Source organism: Eurosta solidaginis, chromosome 1 (genome assembly GCF_040869045.1).
Source record: "Eurosta solidaginis isolate ZX-2024a chromosome 1, ASM4086904v1, whole genome shotgun sequence".
Taxonomy (NCBI): Eukaryota; Metazoa; Arthropoda; class Insecta; order Diptera; family Tephritidae; genus Eurosta; species Eurosta solidaginis.
In genome coordinates, this window is record NC_090319.1 from 272,644,973 (window position 1) to 272,665,487 (window position 20,515).

Sequence of the window (20,515 nt, forward strand, 5' to 3'; positions counted from 1 at the left end):
CAGTCAGAATTGGGAAGGACCTCTACGAGCCATTCGAAACTAAACGAGGTTTCAGACAGGGTGACCCCCTATCGTGCGATTTCTTTAATTTGATGTTGGAGAAAATTATACTAGCTGCAGAACTTAACCGCACTGGAACAATATACTACAAAAGCGTGCAATTACTGGCATATGCTGATGACATTGATATCATCGGCCTATAAACCCGCGCTGTTAGCTCTGCTTACTCCAAACAGGAAAAAGAAGCGGTAACGATGGGTTTGATGGTAGGTAGGTAGGTTGAACTGGCCGGTCCATGAGGACCTCACATAGACTGATTGAGTCCGTAGTGTTACCAGAAGTTTGTTTTAACGACCAAACTGAAAAACCCTATCAAAAACCAGGACATAAGTTATAAAATAACTCCGTCCTCTTGGCAAATACTAGAAGCTTCCTAGGACTTAAGCCACTTGCTGCTTCTAGATCTGATATCTGTATCACTCCTAATAGCTGGAGTCTTAGCCTGGCAAGTGCAGGGCACGAGCACAGAACGTGCTCGATCGTTTCCTCCTCCAACCCGCACTTCCTACATCTGCTATCACTGACCAAGCCTAATTTAAAGGCATGTGACGCCAGCAGGCAGTGTCCAGTTAGAATACCCGTCATGAGTCTGCAGTCCTCTCTTTTTAATGATAGGAGCAACTGTGTTAGTCTAAGGTTGTAAGACCTACACATAATCTTCGACACTTTACAGCCCCGCGCTTGAACCCACGCCTTTCCCGCTTGGTCGATCATGTGCACCTCTCGACTTCGCTTAATCTCGCCCAATCTAATTGGGACATCTACGGAGCAAGCTTCAAGGGATGCGCCCTTTTTAGCTATTTCGTCCGCTTTTTCATTCCCATCTATTCCCATATGCCCTGGGACCCAATATAGATGTATGCTTCTTCCGGTCCCGATTCTCTCCAGAGACTGCTTACACTCTAACACGCATTTAGATGCTGTGCTATGCGAGATTATTGCCTTAATTGCTGCTTGACTGTCAATATAAAAGTTAACACGGTTGCAGCTTAAGCTATTCTCTTCCAGGGTTTCTACTGCTTTGGTCACGGCTAATATTTCCGCTTGGAAAACACTACAGTAATCCGGCAGCCTGTAGGATCTGCTTATTTCCGGATCAGTGCAGTATAGCGCAGACCCTACTCCTTCCACTACTTTGGAACCATCGGTGTACACATGTATCGCCTCGTCCGCCATTTGCGTACCCTTGCGCCAACCGTCCACCTCTATTGTGGCCTTAAGATCTCCCTCGAAGCGCAGATAGGGAATCATGTAGTCGGTTCGTCTTGTGATTGATGACGCTATACTACTATGGCCATATGGTCGGCGCTCAAGCTGCCCCGAAGCACCGAGCCTGGTTGCGGTCGTTAACGCTTTGTTCTTTGCTACCAGGTCTACAGGTGGGATGTGCAAAACGGCATACAGTGCAGCCGTCGGGGTTGTTTTCAGGGCTCCCGTAATGCTAAGCATCGATAGTCTGCATACCCCCTCTAATTTTTTGAGGTATGTTGTTTTTTTGTGTGGCTTTCCACCAAACATGAACTCCATAGTATAGAATAGGGCTTACAATCGCTGTAAAAACCCAATGAGAAAGAGAGGGCGATAGGCCCCACGTACACCCCAGCATTCCTTTACATGCATAGAGTGCCGTTGAGGCCTTCTTGACCCTCTCCTCCACGTTGAGCTTCCATGACAGCTTACTGCCTAGGATGATTCCTAAATATTTTGTGCAAGGTTTCTCCTGTAAGGTCACCCCTCCTAACTTAGGCCTGATCCAATGTGGGACCTTGTACCTCTTTGTAAACAAGACCATATCCGTCTTCTCCGCATTGACTTTCAATCCGAAATTAGATGCCCAGGTATGAATATTGCGAAGCGCCCGATCCATCAAAGAACTAATCGTTGGAAGGCACTTTCCACTTATGACATTTGCAACGTCATCTGCGTAAGCCGTAAGTTTTACGGGTCCCTCATCGAATTGCCTGAGCAGTTGGTTGATGACCAGCGTCCACAGCAGAGGTGATATCACCCCTCCCTGCGGCGTGCCCCCGTCCACTGATTTCGTGGCCTCGTACAATCCCCATTGTGATGTAATCTTTCTGCAATTTAACATGCAGCCGATCCATCTGATTAAGGCAGGATGTACTCTAATGTAATTAAGACCGTCCATAATCGCCCATTTTGCAACATTATTGAAAGCCCCGGCAATGTCCAAGAAGACTCCTAGAGCATACTCCTTATATTCCAGGGATTTCTCTATGCTTATTACCACCCTATGCAATGCGGTGTCTACCGACTTGCCTTTGGTGTACGCATGCTGTGTTGTGGAGAGCAGCTTTTCATCCACGTTGGACTTTATGTACACATCTATCAGCCTCTCAAAGGTTTTGAGCAGAAATGATGTTAAGCTAATGGGTCTATAGTCTTTGGGATACACGTGACCGATCTTCTCCGCCCTTGGTAGAAAAGCTACATGAGCTGTTCTCCAAGAGCACGGTACATGATTCAGTCCTATGCACCCATAGAATATTATTTTAGGCCATTACACGACCGCCCTACTTGAGACTTGTAGCATGGCCGGGAATACACCATCTGGGACCGGCGATTTAAACTTAGAAAACGTCTTCACTGCCCACTCGATCTTGATATCGGTCACCAAGCCCGGCACTCCTAGCTCCGTGATCGAAGTGTGAGTGATGTCTGCTGGCTCTTCTAAACCGTCTCCCGATGGGAAATGTGTGTCGAGAAGCACCTCAAGGGATTCCTCACTATTACGTGACCATTCCCGTTCACTTTCTTTATTAGTCCCTATACTATGTTTCCCTTTGCTAGGACTTTTTTCAACCGTGCTGTTTCGCTGGAGCACTCTATGTCCGTACAGAAAGTTTTCCATAAGTTTCTCTTCGCCCTGGTAATTTCACGCTTGTAGATCCTCAGTAGATCCCTGTACTCGTCCCGACATGCTTCGCTTTCCGCGGTCTTTGCGAGCTTAAACATTTCTTTTAAATGTCTTCTTAGAAGACTCAGCTCATTGCTCCACCATGGCGGCTTTGCTTTTCTTCTGAATCTTCTTAGAGGGCAAGCTTTGTTATACGCAGTCATAAGCGTCCTTGTTAGGAATTCGTTCGACTCCTCCAGTTCCTCTACATTAGCAACCTCTTTGGGTTGTCCCAGTTTTGTTTCCACATGTTTCTGGAATTTAGTTCAGTTCGTTGACCTAGGGTTTCTAAAGGTTCTTCCCTTCTCTACCCTCTTTAGGGGGATGTTGAAGCTGATATACGCATGGTCGGAGAAGGATGGTCTATCAAGAACCATCCAATCATACCTTGATATATCACGCTCGGAGCTCAATGTAATATCCAGAACATTGCTGGATGTTGGACCAATGTATGTAGGGACATTTCCCCTGTTGGCTATCTGCAAATTGGTTTGCAGGATGTAACAAAACAGAGATTCGCCCCTCTCGTTCGTATCTGCTCTTCCCCACGCATTGTGGTGCGCATTTGCATCTGCGCCTATGACCAGCCGCCCTTTGCGCCCTTCCTCCTGTACTAGCCTTTTGCACTCCATCGGTGGGACCTCCGCAGCATGGGCCATGTAGCAGGACGCCAGGATAAATGCCTGCTTATTCTTTTGCTCAACGGCCACCGCTACGAGATCCTCAGTGGTGTAATTAGGCAGCATATATGAATGCAGGTGTTTCCTTACCATTATTTCAGCTCGCACCCGTCCTTCCGTTTGCGCGTAGTAAACGCCAAACCCGCGCGCGCTAAGTCCAGAAACCTTTCCTCCCGATGAGAGCCACGGCTCCTGGATCAGCGCCACGTCAAACGAACCCTCCTCAAGGGTTAGGAGGAGTTCGCTCGACGCCACTTTACTGTGTTGGAGATTTATCTGTAGGACTCGCAGCACCATTGGGCTGTTTGTCTCCCTCCAGCACCTTCGTCGTCCTCCCCTTGCCCTTTTGGTTTAGAGTATTCGAGTCCCCTTCAGCCTCTCGTGACTGTTGTGCAGGGTGTTCATCTGTGCGAGTCACAGCACCATTTAGCGGTTGGTCCTCTTCTAGCACGTTCGTGGTGACGTCGGGGACCTCCACCTGTCTTTTTTCCCTTAGGCTTTTGAGGTCCTTTTCGACTTCGCCCACCTCTAGCGTGTTAGGGTTTTTATCCTCGGGACTTCTTTTCCTGAGTCGCATGTAAATTCTGCCAGTGCCAAAGGACATTTTACCAAGCTGCGAGTACAAAATATCCTCCGCCTGCTTGTTTATTTGGAAGATGTAGAACTGACCATCCTCGGTAGGCCGAGATACAGTAAGTACCTTCCAATCCTGTGTCGGTATGTTCGGATTCTGATTCTGCAGAAGTCGCAGTGTATCCTCCGACTTCATCACGCATGGTATCCATACCTTAACCTTGGGTACCGTGGGGATTTGCGCTTTATCCACCACCTCAAAGCGCGCGTTCGTGCCTTGCCTTTGGAGGTTTGGAACCACTTCCTCCAGCCACCGCAAGCTCGCGATGTTGTCGCACGCTATCATCTTCACACCATTATACCATCCCCCCGAATCAAAGGTTGGAAGGGGCTTACTTGGTTGTTCCCGCATCATCTTAAGCATTAAGCTAATCAGCTCCCTTTCTACAGATCTCCACCTTTCAGTAGTCATTTGTCCGAAAGGACTACTACGATCAACCAGCGCCACAGTCAGTGACTGCTTTGCCACATCACTCATCTTCTCGGGAAAAGCAGGAGTCTTAGTGTTATCTCCCTTTGGCACCTCCGAGAAAGCCGGAGTCTTAGCGTTATCTCCCTTTGGCTTATCTCCTACTTCCTTAATTGGAACTTCCCTCTGACTCGCAGCTTTCGAAGTAGTTGCCACCTCGATATTGGAGCCCATCTGTCTTAAAGCTTTGGGCCTACTTGTCTTGTCTATGCGACTGTCCTGCCTCGCATCTCTAGGACTGGGTCCTTTCTGCCTCTTGAAAGCAGGCTTGTCGCCTTCCGCCGAACTTTGTCTCTTCTTTCTGCCATTCGACGCTTCTTCCTCCTCGTACCGGTTGCAGAACCGAGGGTTTCTCGCAGCACACCTTTTGAACTGCTTTCGACCTACTTCTACCGCTTCATGGGCCCATTCCAAGCGCTCGATCTCCACTTCTGTTGGGTCGACCACTGCTCCCAAGCGTTGTACAATTCTTAGTGCTGCACGGTACTGCGAGAGAGCTCTTTTACTTCCTCTGCTCCGTACCCTTCTCCACTCTTCTACTCCGTTTTCATTTGTGTGCTTCTCCAACACGGAGTTCATTGAATCAGCACTACTCTCGCTCCCCGAGTCCGACGCATCGCTTAATTCGTATTTGTCGTCCTTGGATTGCGACTCAGTCCTCCTCTTTACATCGTCCTTATTACAGTCAGGTAATGAGTCGTTCATCTTGGTCGTACGACCACCTGCCCGACAAGGCGGGCTCAGCGGTCCAGTATTATATACGGGGAAAGAACCGTCCGCCACAGCAGCGCCCCTTACTGTGGTAAGGCCATTAATACTTCCCGAGGTGGCCCGGTATCGGGAAGGCTCCGTTCGAATACAGCCGAATTTATCCCCTGACTGCAAATCGTCCAATAGGCACGGTCCGCATAACACCCTGGATTAGGGGGTAGGCAGTTCTTGGTCACCGACATCCCGCCGCCCTCGTATGAGGCGAAACGGCGTAGATGTCAGTCCTAAACAGCTCCGCCTCATAGTCGGGCGCTATGGAGTTCGGCTAAGCCCTCACACCAACGACAAGGTGCCTACCCTAGTGAGGGGGGTTTGATGGTGAATGAGGACAAAACGAAGTATCTGCTGTCATCGAGCAAAGAGTCAGCGCATATGCGCCTTGGCAGCCACGCTACTGTTGGCAGCCATAATTTCGAAATAGTAAAAGACTTCGTTTATTTGGGAACCAGCATCAACACTAGCAACAACATCAGCACTGAAATCCAGCGAAGAATCAATCTTGCCAATAACTGCTACTTTGGACTAGGTAGGCAATTGAAAAGTAAAGTCCTTTCTCGGCGAACGAAAATCATACTCTACAAGTCACTTATACAATGTACCCGTCCTGCTATATGGGGCAGAAGCATAGACCATGACAACAGCAGATGAAGCGGCTTTGGGAGTGTTCGAGAGAAAAGTTCTTCGAAAGATTTATGGACCTCTACGCGTTGGCGATGGCGAGTACCGAAGAAGATTTAATGATGAGCTGTACGAGCTATACGCAGACATCAACATAGTCCAGCGAATTAAAACGCAGCGGCTGCGCTGGCTTGGCCATGTTATGCAAATGAAAGATGATGCTTCGGCCAAGAAAGTGTTTCTATCGGAACCCGCCTATGGAAGCAGAATAAGAGGGCGGCCCCCACTCCGTTGGAAGGACCAGGTGAAAAACGATTTAAACTCCCTTGGTGTGACCAATTGGCGCCGGTTGGCGGAGCGAAGGAGCGACTGGCGCGTTGTTGGACGGCCATAACCGTTTAGACGGTTAAGCGCCAATTAAGTAAGTAAGTAATCATGTAAACTTTCTCATACCAAAGGCTTATACGAACTTGGCTTTCCTGCGACGATTTGCTAAGGATTTCAAGGACCCATATACCAGGAAAATTCTATACAATGCTTTAGTACGTTCAAAGCTAGAGTATGCTTCAGTCATCTTGCATCTGATATACTCTTCACACTCTTTAAATATTGAAATAATTCAGCGCAAGTTCATACGATTTGCTCTTCAACCTCTACACTTTGATAATCCGCTGTCATCCTACAATACTAGATACATGCTTACCAATATCTTGCCACTTGAAACTAGGCATTTTGTTCAAAACCTAACGTTTATTTTTGACAATATATCCGGTGTCATTGACTATTCAGAACTATTTGGGCAGTTGACTTTCAATGTCCTTAACAGAGCTCTCCGGTTCCACAGTACATTCCACGTAGAAAAGCTGCGACCCTATTACTTCAGTTTCGCATCTCTTCTAACAGATATTGTAGAATTTAATCGCCTATCCAGGAGCCTTGATCTGGACTTTGCCATGCCAAGGCTTCTGTTTAAGGCACGCATTGAGTCTTATTACTTGTCTCAGTAAACCTCATTTTAAAACTGTTAAACTAGTATGTACTAAGTTAACCTGTAATCTAGTCAGTAAGGTTGTACCATTTGACTTAGTAAAGATATGAAATATATTTCTGCCATGAAAAATTTCTCAGTGAAAATTCATCTGCTTTATTGATGCCGTTTGTTGTCGACAAAAAACATGTATTTCACATTTACAGGAAAAAGAGCACGACGCAAATTGAAAGAGAAGTCAGTGCGTTAACTTTTGGCATATCTATAGCTTGTTGGTAATCTATAACTAGCCGATTAATCGTCGTTAACAGACAAGCTGACAACAAATCGATAGCATGATGATAACAAAGAACTATTCTGGCAACGTCAAACAAATACCGAGCAGATAACGCATCGATAAAATACAAATATCAAGTCGATCTAGAACCGGTTACAAGCAGATAAAAAAAAGAATAAGAAGCTGATAACTCTTGTAAACCAAACAGATAGCAAACGAAATAGGCCTTTGGCGCGTCTATAACAAATCAACAAAAAAGGATAGCCCATTTATAAAACAAAAAATAAATACAAAGTGCGATATACCTCTTACCAAACCACTCCCAAAGGGACGACCCCGAGAACAATTTGTTCTTATTGAGAAAACTTTTTTTCTTAAGATGATGTTGCTTTTCCCGGGCCTTTAACCCAGGCGCCTACATAACTTAATTTAAGCACATACAGCGGAACCCAACACTTAAACGAACATCGTTTGACTGGAAGTAAGAGTACAAAATCCTCTTAAAGTTTCTTCTGTTTAAACTACAGCGTATAAGTTTAGGAATCGAATTCCACAAGCGAACAGCATTTACGAAAAAGAGCCGCGTCAAGCTAAAGTAATTATACCTGGGAACAATTAAATCCGTCACCCTAGCTGATCTTGGAAAAATAATCTGCACGTATAGATACATAGCTTAGCACATTGTTGAGCAAGATGCGAAAAACCAATAAACAGTTTCTAGCTTTCAAATATTTGAATATATTCATACACAGAATACCAGCTCCATTGAAGAGCTTTTGTATTAACTGATTTCCTATGAGACTAGGCAGAACAAAGGACTCATCACAGTTCAGAAATATACCATTTTGCAACTCTAAGAGAAGATTCATGCCAGAACGCAACTCATAAACACCCTCAAGTGGGCTAAACATATAGAGTTGTATGTCACCACCATAGGCGTATAACAGAAATGTCAAAGATAGGTATCAATGAAATAAAAAACAAAATAAAAAACAAGAAAAAAAACCATAGACTTGTATTATAGCAGACCCACAAGAGATAAATATATCAATTATGAAAATACTGAAAAGCAACGGCCCAAATATCGAACCTTGTGGTGGGCCAGCAAGCAGAGGTTTATGTCCAGATGACTCACACTCAACATTAACTCGTTACACCAGCCAGTCAGATAACTGTTCATAAGCCTTACAGAAAAATCACCAAAGCCAAAATGGTTTTTTGTTTCGAGCAAAGAAGTACATGATTGATTGAATCAAAAGCCTTTGAAAATTCTAATAGACAAAACAATGTTGAATGGAAATTATCAAAATGGGTCCGTATATCGTCTGGAGTTTTAATCATGGCAGCTGTGTTTCGCCCAATATGCGAATAAGTTTGCTTTGACATCAGCATGTCAAAAACGTTAGACCGTTTGGGTAAAATACATATGGGACGAAAGTCACCAGGGTTAAAATTAATGTCCACCTCATTTACCATATTAAAACTGAGCTAGCTAATAGCCCAATCGATGTAGTAAACAAAAAATCGTTAGTATAAATCTCAAAAAATTACATCATTAAAATTTTGTGAACTGCACCACTGATTAATACAAATTATAGCAATATTGACTAAGTTTGTCGAGCATTCCCCGAATTGGAAACTTCTCAATATACTACTGTGTTTTTTTTTTTTATTTGGCTAAACCAAAAAATCTAAATTTTAAAATCTAAAATTTTAAACTGATCTGAAAAAAAAAAAAACTGTTTTAGAAAAGAACCAAATAAATTAAAAAAATTTAGAAACAGAAACCCTTAAATACTTTAAAGCTGGAAAGTCGTTCACTTCATAACTGTGTGTTCAGAGCTTCAATAATACTGTACGCTCTTTAATACCTCTGACTCGATCGTTCTAGTTTAAGATCAGAACTTTAAAATTCATATTCAGAAATATGAAATTCAAGTTCAAACCTTCCAATTTCAGTACAGAAATTTCAACTTAAATTCAGAAAATTAAAATCCAAGTAGAAATAATTAGAATTTATTTCCGAAAAATTACAACTGAAGTTTTGCAAGTTATAAAAAGCATTTTCATTTTCTGAACTTGAGTTAGAGTTTTCTGATCATAAATCAGAAAATTTAGAACTACAATTGTAATTAATTCTCTGAATTTAAATTGGAATTTCTGAACATAAATTGGGTATACTGAATTTGAACTGCAATTTTTATACTCAGTTGAGCAGAGCTCACAGAGTATATTAACTTTGATTGGATAACGGTTGGTTGTACTGGTATAAAGGAATCGAGATAGATATAGACTTCCATATATCAAAAACATCAGGATCGACAAAAATTTGATTGAGCCATGTCCGTCCGTCCCTTAACACGATAACTTGAGTAAATTTTGAGGTATCTTGTTGAAATTTGGTATGTAGGTTCCTGAGCACTCATCTCAGATTGCTATTTAAAATAGACGATATCAGACTATAACCACGCCCACTTTTTCGATATCGAAAATTTCGAAAAACCGAAAAAGCGCGATAATTCATTACCAAAGACGGATAAAGCTATGAAACTTGGCAGGTGAGTTGAAGTTGTAATGCAGAATAGAAAATTAGTAAAATTTTGGACAATGGGCGTGGCACCGATCACTTTTAAAAGAAGGTAATTTAAAAGTTTTGCAAGCTGTAATTTCGCAGTCGTTGGAGATAACATGATGAAATTTGACAGGAACGTTACTCTTATTACTATATATATGCTTAATAAAAATTAGCAAAATCAAAGAACGACCACGACCACGCCCACTTTAAAATTTTTTTTTTTTATTTTCAAGTCAAATTTTAACAAAAAATGTAATATCTTTACAATATATAAGTAAATTATGTCAAGATTTAACCCCAGTAATGATATGGTGCAACAAAATACAAAAATAAAAGAAATTTTCAAAATGGGCGTGGCTCCGCCCGTTTTCATTCAATTTGTCTAGGATACTTTTAATGCCATATGTCGAACAAAACATTACCAATCCTTGTGAAATTTGGTAGAGGCTTAGATTTTAGGACGATAACTGTTTTCTGTGAAAAAGGGCGAAATCGGTTGAAGCCACGCCCAGTTTTTATACACAGTCGACCGTCTGGCCTTCCGCTCGGCCGTTAACACGATAACTTGAGCAAAAATCGATATATCTTTACTAAACTCAGTTCACGTACTTATCTGAACTCACTTTATATTGGTGTAAAAAATGGCCGAAATCAGACTATGACACGCCCACTTTTTCGATATCGAAAATTACTAAAAATGAAAAAAATGTCATAATAATATACCAAATACGAAGAAAGGGATGAAACATGGTAATTGGATTGGTATATTGACGCAAAATATAACTTTAGAAAAAAACTTTGTAAAATGGGTGTAACACCTACCATATTAAGTAGAAGAAAATGAAAAAGTTTTGCAGGGCGAAATCTAAAGCCCTTGGAATCTTGGAAGGATAACTGTTCGTGGTATTATATACATAAATAAATTAGCGATACGCGACAGATGATGTTCTGGGTCACCCTGGTCCACATTTTGGTCGATATCCCGAAAACGCCTTCACATATACAACTACCACTACTCCTTTTTAAAACCCTCATTAACACCTTTCATTTGATACCCATATCGTACAAACACATTCTAGAGTCACCCCTGGTCCATCTTTATGGCGATATCTCGAAAAGGCGTGCAACTATAGAACTAAGGCCCACGCCCTTTTGAAATACTCATTAACACCTTTCATTTGATACCAATATCGTACAAACGCATTCTAGAGTCACCCCTGGTCCACCTTTATGACGATATCTGGAAAAGGAGTCCACCAATAGAACTAAGCCAAAGCCCTTTTAAAATACTCATTAACACCTTTCATTTGATACCAATATCTTACAAACAAATTCGATAGTCAGCCCTGGTCCACCTTTATGGCTATATCCCTAAATGGCGTCCACCTATAGAACAATGGCCCACTCCCTTATAAAATACTCTTTAATACCTTTCATTTGATACACATGTCATACAAACACATTCCAGGTTCATTTTCCTATATGGTTATTTTCCCTTATGTTGTCACCATAGCTCTCAACTGAGTATGTAATGTTCGGTTACACCCGAACTTAACCTTCCTTAATTGTTCAACTTGAGTTTTAACTTTCTGGGCTTAAATTGGAACATCTGAACTTCATTGTAAATTTCTGAACTTGAATTGTTGCTTTCTGAATTTAAATTGGGAATTCTGAACTTAAGTTGTTACATTCCGAATTTAATTTTCCCTTTCATTTTGGAAATCATAAACTTAATTTGTGATATTTTGAACTGGAAATGTACTTTTCTGAACTTGAATTTGAATTTTCTGAAGTTCAAGTGGAAATTCTGATCTTGAGTTGTAATTTTTTTAACTTAAACTAGAAAAATTTAAGCAAATGTAGCAGGCTGCCTCGAAAACGCCTTCCTTCCATCTTCCCAACCAGCGAGCTACTACTACTAAAGCCGATTTCAAAACTACCTTTTATGGCGATTTGTAAACCGAGTATAAAAACTCATTTGAAATTCTTACATATTCCGTATGTGTATATTTTTCTTTTGGATGATACGGGTGAAGGAAGGAATTACAAAAAGGACGGGATATGGGATAACAAAGGTATAATTTTAAATTTTAATTTTAAAACTACTCAACAACGATATATAACAGATTAGACTTATGTTCTCTACAACCTTCTGTTTGGTGGCAAATACGATGATGACTGTGGTGGTGGTACGTAGCTGTTAGCAGGAACAGCTTGTTCAACGGCGGCAGCTGGAGCGGCTGGTGCAGGTTGTGCAAAGGATGGAGCAGCAAACGAGGCTGGCGCAGCTTGAGCAGCAGGAGCGGCAGCTTGTTTGCTAGCAAAGTCCAAAACAGGTGCAGAGCCACCACTGTGGCTACTTGACGCACCCGGCAACGAATCATATTGCGATTGTATTGTACGTTGTGCATTATCTGCATCAGCTGATGTGCGATATTTAATGAAATGAACTTCAGGTTTGTGGCTAATAGTTTGCACTGAATTTAACTTATTGGCCAATTCACCAATGTCAGCTTGCTTGCTGAGCACATAAATGGCAGTACGTTCATCATTAGATGATTTAGCCAATTGAATGGCAGCATTTTCCAGACCATTATTTTCAGGACCCTTAATGAAGATAACACGTAAATTCTTTCTAACCGATGAGGAAAGAGAGTCATGAGATTGCACATCATTAAATTCATGTTCGGGTGCAGAATATGTAAAAAACTCTTTATTGTACTCCTCGACGGGTTGAATGGGTGCAGAAAGTTGTGCCGCACCATGTTGGTGTTGTTGATGATGGGAGTGTTGCTGTTGAATCTGCTGATGTTGAACCACCTGTTGGTGTTGAGTATTGACGGAGTAGTCGTACTGAGCTGCGGACACAGCAACCAGGCAAAGTATCTATGAATAAAGAGCATATGTATAAATGAAATATTTTTGGATTCATAAGCGGAAATATTCTTCTGATAAGTATATAGGAATAAGCTTCTAATAAAATCTATTAGCAAAAAATTGTTGTAATCCACAATTCAATTGCGATGTCAACCAAGAGTAGAACAATCTAAATATATCAAAACAATTTTTTGGTCCAACTTTGCGATGGTTTCTTTCAAAACGTCGTACGATTAATGATTTTTCTTTATGGAACTTTTCAGCCGATATAAAGGAGACAAAAACTATAGTTGTTTCTCTTCTACACGTTTCGATTCAAAACACTTACATTCATTATTAGATTTTCCCAGTATTAGCCAAACCTTCTTCACCCAACTAAGTTTACTACTACTACTAAGTTACTATTCTTATGAAATTAAATATATAGTCTTACATCTGTTATCTCCAGAAAGATCTATATCATGAAAGTCGAACTTAAAGAAAATAACCACTTTGTCATGATATAGCTCGTCTGTTTTAATATTTTTTGTAGGCGTCGCAGACCTGAGTTGCTTTGGGAAACATAGCATTTCGTTTACAGTGTACCAGCCCAATAAAAGGCTTAAGTAAGAAACCCTACAGTTTGATTGCCAACTCTGATAACATGGTACTCCTTTTGCTGTAAACACCGATGATGTTTTATCTTTAACTTCTGGACCTTATTCGTCATGAATCTTGTCAAAGCATTTTTAGAAACACGTTTTCACAGAGGCTGACAGGGAATGACTTCAAAATTCCGAATCTTATAGACTTTTTCACACTGCGTGCCTGTATCACTAAATGTCAAGAACATTGGGATAGCCCTACTTCCTGAAACAAACTTCTGATCGCCAGTGCACCGCCGATACAATCATATCAATAGCAAGTTCCGTGAGGTATAGGCGAATATGATATTTGTAATCAATAGGCGATGGTGAGTACTGAAGAAGATTTAACGATGGGCTGTACGAGGTAAACGCAGATATAAATATAGTCCAGCGAATTAAAACGCAGTGGCTGTGCTGGCTAGGCCATGTTATACGAATGAAAGATGACGCTCCGGCCAAGAAAGTGTTTCTATCGGAACCCGTCGATGGAAGCAGAGGGAGAGAGCGGCGGCCCACACTCCGCTGGAAGGACCAGGTGGAAAACTATCTAAACTCCCTTGGTGTGACCAATTGGCGCCTGTGGGCAGAGAGAAGGAGTGACTGGCGCGCCTTGTTGGATGGCCATAACCGTTTAAACGTTTAAGCGCCAATTAAGCAAGTAAGTAATCAATAAGCTTTGCATTGCGCATTGAATCCTAAAATCAGACATATTCCTTTCTTTTGTGGAGATATTTAGCAGCCCGTAGTAGTATAAAAATACATCGAACTGGCTTATTGGTTATTTATACGGTGTATACTTATTAAAGACCAGGTACGGAAACTATTATTCCTTTTATAATATAATTCCATGCAAAACTATTAATTTTGGACTTTTAATATATTTGGATCAAGATAAAAATTATTTTCCGATTTTTATTACCTGAGTCCGATAGAAATAGAAACTCGGACTTTTAAAAATAAAAGTTAAATCCGGACTTTTATTTTTAAAAGTCCGTGTTTAACTAGTTCTATCGGACTCAAAAAATAAAAATACAGATTTTACTTTTATATGTGGACTTTTATGGAAAAAGGTCGAAAAAGGATGCATGATTCGACATGATATTGATATAGGGATACCTGAGAATACAAACTTTTTCACCTAGGAAAATTTTTTGACCGGGCTTTTTCCACTCCGAAAAAAAAATTTTTTTCCGTCCCTGGTAGAGATTGCTTTACTAAAGGCTCCCCGGTATAGACAAACATATAGCAAGACTATATTTGGGATTCGAGGGGTTGCCAGCACAACGGAACGGTTCTCCAACCCAAGTGTCAAACCTACCCATGGCGAACCCTCTTTCTTTAGCAGGCGAGAAGGTTCAATGTGGTCATATTAAATCGTTTCCCAAATGATCGGTATTGAAACTTACAGAGGCTTATTACCGGAGCCTACCGGAGCCGACCGGATATATATCCGGAAAGGACCATCAATATCGATAACACTCCTCAAGATCTTTATCGCTGTAACAACAGAGGAGGATGCGAGCAGCATTCTGCGAATACGATTTTAGCAACTTCTGTACTCAGTCTCTATCTCTTGATCCTTCAGTTTCACTCATCTTGCTTATTTACGCTTTCGATTATTTTTTAGGGTGGGCAGTCTTCTCTAACGTGAAAGAAGGTTTGGGATTGATGATTGGGAGTGATAGGCATTATATCCGTTCTACATTTGAAATGTTTTTTATTGTTGTTGAAATCGCTAAAACAGTTCCTGAAGCTTAAGGGGAGTGATCCGTAACACTGCTCAGAGTATTGACAGATATTAAGCAAATATGCTTCGGCTCTAGTACCTTCTAGTACTAACTTAAGTGCCACGGGAACGATATTTTTAACCCGCTATCGTCAGGGTCGGCTCTTAAAACAGTCACGCCTGACCACAGGAATATTCTTAGCAGTTTAATTCGTTCGGATTTCAAGTTCGAAATCAATAACCTTAGCGATTTACCGTCAACAACTTTTCTGTTGCTGCTTTGCTCAATGTGACATACAAAAAGCATCATCGCACTGCATTTTCAATATTTCATTGTAGTTTATTAAATAATTTTAAAAAATTTAAACGACGCGACATTCGAAGACGATAGCTGTTACCATTTTAACTTGTTAATCTCTTCAAAACCTTTTTTCCTATAGTGGGATTTTTATCCGCACGGCCGCGATAATCAATCTATTTACAAGCATACACGACCAAAGCCACGTCCTCTTGTTGTTCAACTTTCTCCCAATAAAGAACTTTTAAAAAACAAGTTAACATGCAAATATATAAAATATGTTCAGTACGAAATTATAAATGTATGCAGAATATGGCAATTAAGGAAAAAGTTTTACAACAAACGTCTTAGTCTGGTTGTAAACAAACCGATCTTTGCAGGAGTGCGAGTTCCCATTCACCTACTAGAGGAGCAGGCTTTGGAAAGGAATTTCACAAGGTATAAACGAAACAGCTGTAGCCTTTTTCGTTCTGATTTTTTTTACTGCGAAGATTCTATTGGGATTTCATAACGAGACATCTCGAAACTTTCTAGTTCTCGTTCAATATTTTGCCATTAGGTGCTAAACCCATATCAAAAAAAAATTATCACGTATGTGCGTTAACGATCTTCTGATATGATCGTATGCGAACTTAAACATTTCGTTGCCTCAACTTGTCAAATATTGATCCAAATTTTATTTAATAGCCATAATAATTCGACTTAATTTTTCACGTTTGCCTTTTGTTTAAATTTCAATTCACAATATAAAATGGCACTGCATTTAAATGCTAAATCTCTTCACGCACTAAAACTCACCACAGCCACACGCATTTTGTATTTAGTGAGAAGGTTAAGATGCTTCAAGCGTTGACTAAATGAATATCAAACTGTTTATGTCCTAACAAAACATTGCACGCAGTATTTATATCAAACAAAGGCTTAACGCAATAAGCCTAACGCACTTTTACATAAAATATTAGTAATTTGCATCTTGATTAAGATGAAAACTTGTTCCAATAGGTAATTAATTCAATTTAAATAATACCTCTAATGTAAGATGTAACATTTTTAGGCCCAAATTATTTGGTGTTGTCACCAACCATTCACTCATTTCTTATATTCCATTTCAACCAATACAATATTGTACTTCAATTGGGCTACAAACAATGTATGCGATATTAATAATAGACAATCGAAAAATTTGGTAAAAACCTGAAATGAATTTACAACTTCTCGTCATTTTATTTTTCATCAGTGTATCCGGTTTTTGTTTAAAAAAATTATGCTACAGACATAATAAGTGGCTCTATTTTAAATATAGTTATAAGACATAGCTTCTTACAGTGCCATTGCTGGACACATTTGATATTTTTCGATATTATATGTAGTACGAGCATTTCATGAAAAATGTTCGCCTATTTTCGATTTGCTCCCGGTTTTACTGAAAACAATACTTACATGAAGTAATAATAACACTAAAAGCTAGAAAATAATTAGGTAGGACCTAGGTACTAGTCATCACACTCCGCATCATTCTAGGGCGTTGATCAGACAATTAAATAAAAGCGTTGGGCGCGCGAAATTGGAGTTAGTTCCACCTACCGTGATGTTAACTTGACTTTTGCGGGGACAATGACAATTTTATTAAAACTGTGTTACCAGATTGAAAAAAGTTAAATTTTTTGGGTTTTCGGTGGATTCGAAATTAACAAATAAGGGTCAAATATTTGAATTGTTATTTTAAATAAATAGAAAAAAATGAGCTGTGTGCATTGAAAATACGCAACTATATAATACCAGGTAAAGAGGAAGGACGTTTTTCAAACACCCAAAAATTCTGTTTGTGAAAGAAAAATTGCTCGAAGCATGCGAAGTAAGGAAAGGAACCCTTCCCAAATGTCTTTACCTTTGCTCCGAACATTTTGCTCCAACGGACATTAGCAATAGTGGGAATAGAACTATGCTCTCAAAAAATGCAGTACCGAGAAATGGCCGGTTACAAAAACCTTCCTTTGTCGTTTACTAAATAATTAATAAATCCTTTTCCAGTCAAGGATTTGGCGAAGTCTTCGATACTGAGATGAGTAAATTGAATTTTTGGAAGGGTAAGTCTTTAATCAGTTTCAGTTATATATATAAAAGACTGGAAGATGGTCTTATTGTACTAATAATTCCCAAATAAATGCAATGAAACATACATACACATGTATTAATCTTTGCATAAATATTTCAAATTAAAGCAAGACAACAACATGCGATTCGACAAACGGGATCTCAAGGAAGATTAAGTGGAAATATAATACTTCCAACAGCAAACTAACTGTGTATGTTAACATTTTTTATAATAACTTTTCATGTTCTTGTTTTCAATCGAGCAAGTTTTCTGTATGCATTCGAGTTTATGTGAAGAATTTAAAACGCGAGCTTCGACGTATTTTTGAAGTAATGCAATGAAAAACAAGTAAGGAAGGCTAAGTTCGGGTATAACCGAACATTACATACTCAGTTGAGAGCTATGGAGACAAAATAAGGGAAAATCACCATGTAGGAAAATGAACCTAGGGTAACCCTGGAATGTGTTTGTATGAAATGTGTATCAAATGGAAGGTATTAAAGAGTATTTTAAGAGGGAGTGGGGCATAGTTAGGTGGTCGCCATTTAAGGATATCGCCATAAAGGTGAACTAGGGCTGACTCTAGGATTTGTTTGTACGATATGGATATCAAATGAAACGCCTTAATGAGTATTTTAAAAGGGAGTAGGCCTTAGTTCTATAGGTGGAAACCTTTTCGAGATATCGCCATAAAGGTGGACCTGGGGTGACTAAAGAATTTGTTTGTACGATATGGGTATCAAATGAAAGGTGTTAATGAGTATTTTAAAAGGGAGTAGGCCTTAGTTCTATAGGTGGAAACCTTTTCGAGATATCGCCATAAAGGTGGACCTGGGGTGACTAAAGAATTTGTTTGTACGATATGGGTATCAAATGAAAGGTGTTAATGAGTATTTTAAAAGGGAGTGGGCCTTAGTTCTATAGGTGGACGCCTTTTCGAGATATCGCCATAAAAGTGGACCAGGGGTGACTCTAGAACTTGTTTGTACGATATGGGTATCAAATGAAAGGTGTTAATGAGTATTTTAAAATGGCGTGGGCCTTAGCTCTATAGGTGGACGCCTTTTCGAGATATTGCCGTAAAGGTGGACCATGGGTGACGCTAGAATTTGTTTGTACGATATGGGTATCAAATGAAAGGTGTTACTGGGTTTTTTAAAAGGGCGTGGGCCTTAGTTCTATAGGTGGACGCCTTTTCGAGATATCGCCATAAAGGTGGACCAGGGGTGACTCTAGAATTTGTTTGTACGATATGGGTATCAAATGAAAGGTATTAATGAGTATTTTAAAAGGAAGTGAGCCTTATTTCTATAGGTGGACGCCTTTTCGAGATATCGCCATAAAGGTGGGCCAGCGGTGACTCTATAATGTGTTTGTACGATATGGGTATCAAAGTAAAGGTATTAATGAGGGTTTTAAAAGGGAGTGGTGGTAGTTGTGTATGTGAAGGTGTTTCCGAGATATCGACCAAAATGTGGACCAGGGTGACCTAGACCATCATCTGTTGGGTACCGCTAATTTAGTTATATATGAGATACCACGAACAGTATTCCTGCCAAGATTCCAAGGGCTTTTGATTTCGCCCTGCAGAACTTTTTCATTTTCTTCTACTTAATATGGTAGGTGTCACACCCATTTTACAAATTTTTTTCCTAAAGTTATATTTTGCGTCAATAAACCAATCCAATTACCATATTTCATCCCTTTTTTCGTATTTGGTATAGAATTATGGCATTTTTTTCATTTTTAGTAATTTTCGATATCGAAAAAGTGGGCGTGGTCATAGTCGGATTTCGGCCATTTTTTATACCAATACAAAATGAGTACAGATAATTACGTGAACTGAGTTTAGTAAAGATATATCGATTTTTGCTCAAGTTATCGTATTAACGGCCGAGCGGGAAGACAGACGGTTTACTGTGTATAAAAACTGGGCGTGGCTTCAACCGATTTCGCCCTTTTTCACAGAAAACATTAATCGTCCCAGAATCTAAGCCCCTACCAAATTTCACAAGGATTGGTAAATTTTTGTTCGACTTATGGCATTAAAAGTATCCTAGACAAATTAAATCAAAAAGGGCGGAGCCACGCCCATTTTGAAATTTTCTTTTATTTTTGTATTTTGTTGCACAACATCATTACTAGAGTTGAATGTTGACATAATTTACTTATATACTGTAATAAAGATATTAATTTTTTGTTAAAATTTGGCTAAAAAAAATTTGTTTTTAAAGTGAGCGTGGTCGTTCTCCGATGTTGCAAATTTTTACTAAGCATACATATAGTAATAGGAGTAACGTTCCTGCCAAATTTCGTCAAGATATCTTCAACGACTGCCAAATTACAGCTTGCAAAACTTCTAAATTACCTTCTTTAAAAAGTGGGCGGTGCCACGCCCGTTGTCCAAAATTTTACTAATTTTCTATTCCGATATCTTTCATTTTTAATAGCGATCTGATATGAGTGCCCAGGAACCTACATACCAAATTTCATCAAGATACCTCAAAACTTACTCAAGTTATCGTGTTAACGGACGGACGGACGGACGGACATGACTCAATCAAATTTTTTTTCGATACTGATGATTTTGATATATGGAAGTCTATATCTATCTCGATTCCTTTATACCTGTACAACCAACCGTTATCCAATCAAAGTTAATATACTCTGTGAGCTCTGCTCAACTGAGTATAAATATTATGCTATCCTGAAAAAAATCTTTACTCTTCAATCGAATTTGGTATTAGTCACAAACTATAGTACTAACGGGTCTTTAACAGAACCCCCAACAGAAAATATCTGTCGATAAGCAACAACAACTACTACGAGTGCATTTCCTTGTCTTTTTTTACAAATTTCTGAATTATTTTGCCTCTATATATGATTTTCCTTCGTCCATCTCGCT

The 20,515-nt window shown here is 40.0% G+C and overlaps 1 protein-coding gene across 1 annotated transcript; it reads right to left on the minus strand.

Moving 5' to 3' along the window:
- Positions 1–11,965: 11,965 nt before the first annotated feature.
- On the minus strand, positions 11,966–16,421 carry LOC137237307 (uncharacterized). The gene is made up of 2 exons (XM_067760781.1): positions 16,314–16,421; positions 11,966–12,874 (listed from the first exon to the last, which is right to left on the minus strand). Exons 1-2 carry the CDS (start codon positions 16,326–16,328, stop codon positions 12,131–12,133), a joined length of 759 nt encoding a protein of 252 aa, XP_067616882.1. The 5' UTR covers positions 16,329–16,421; the 3' UTR covers positions 11,966–12,130.
- Positions 16,422–20,515: the final 4,094 nt, after the last annotated feature.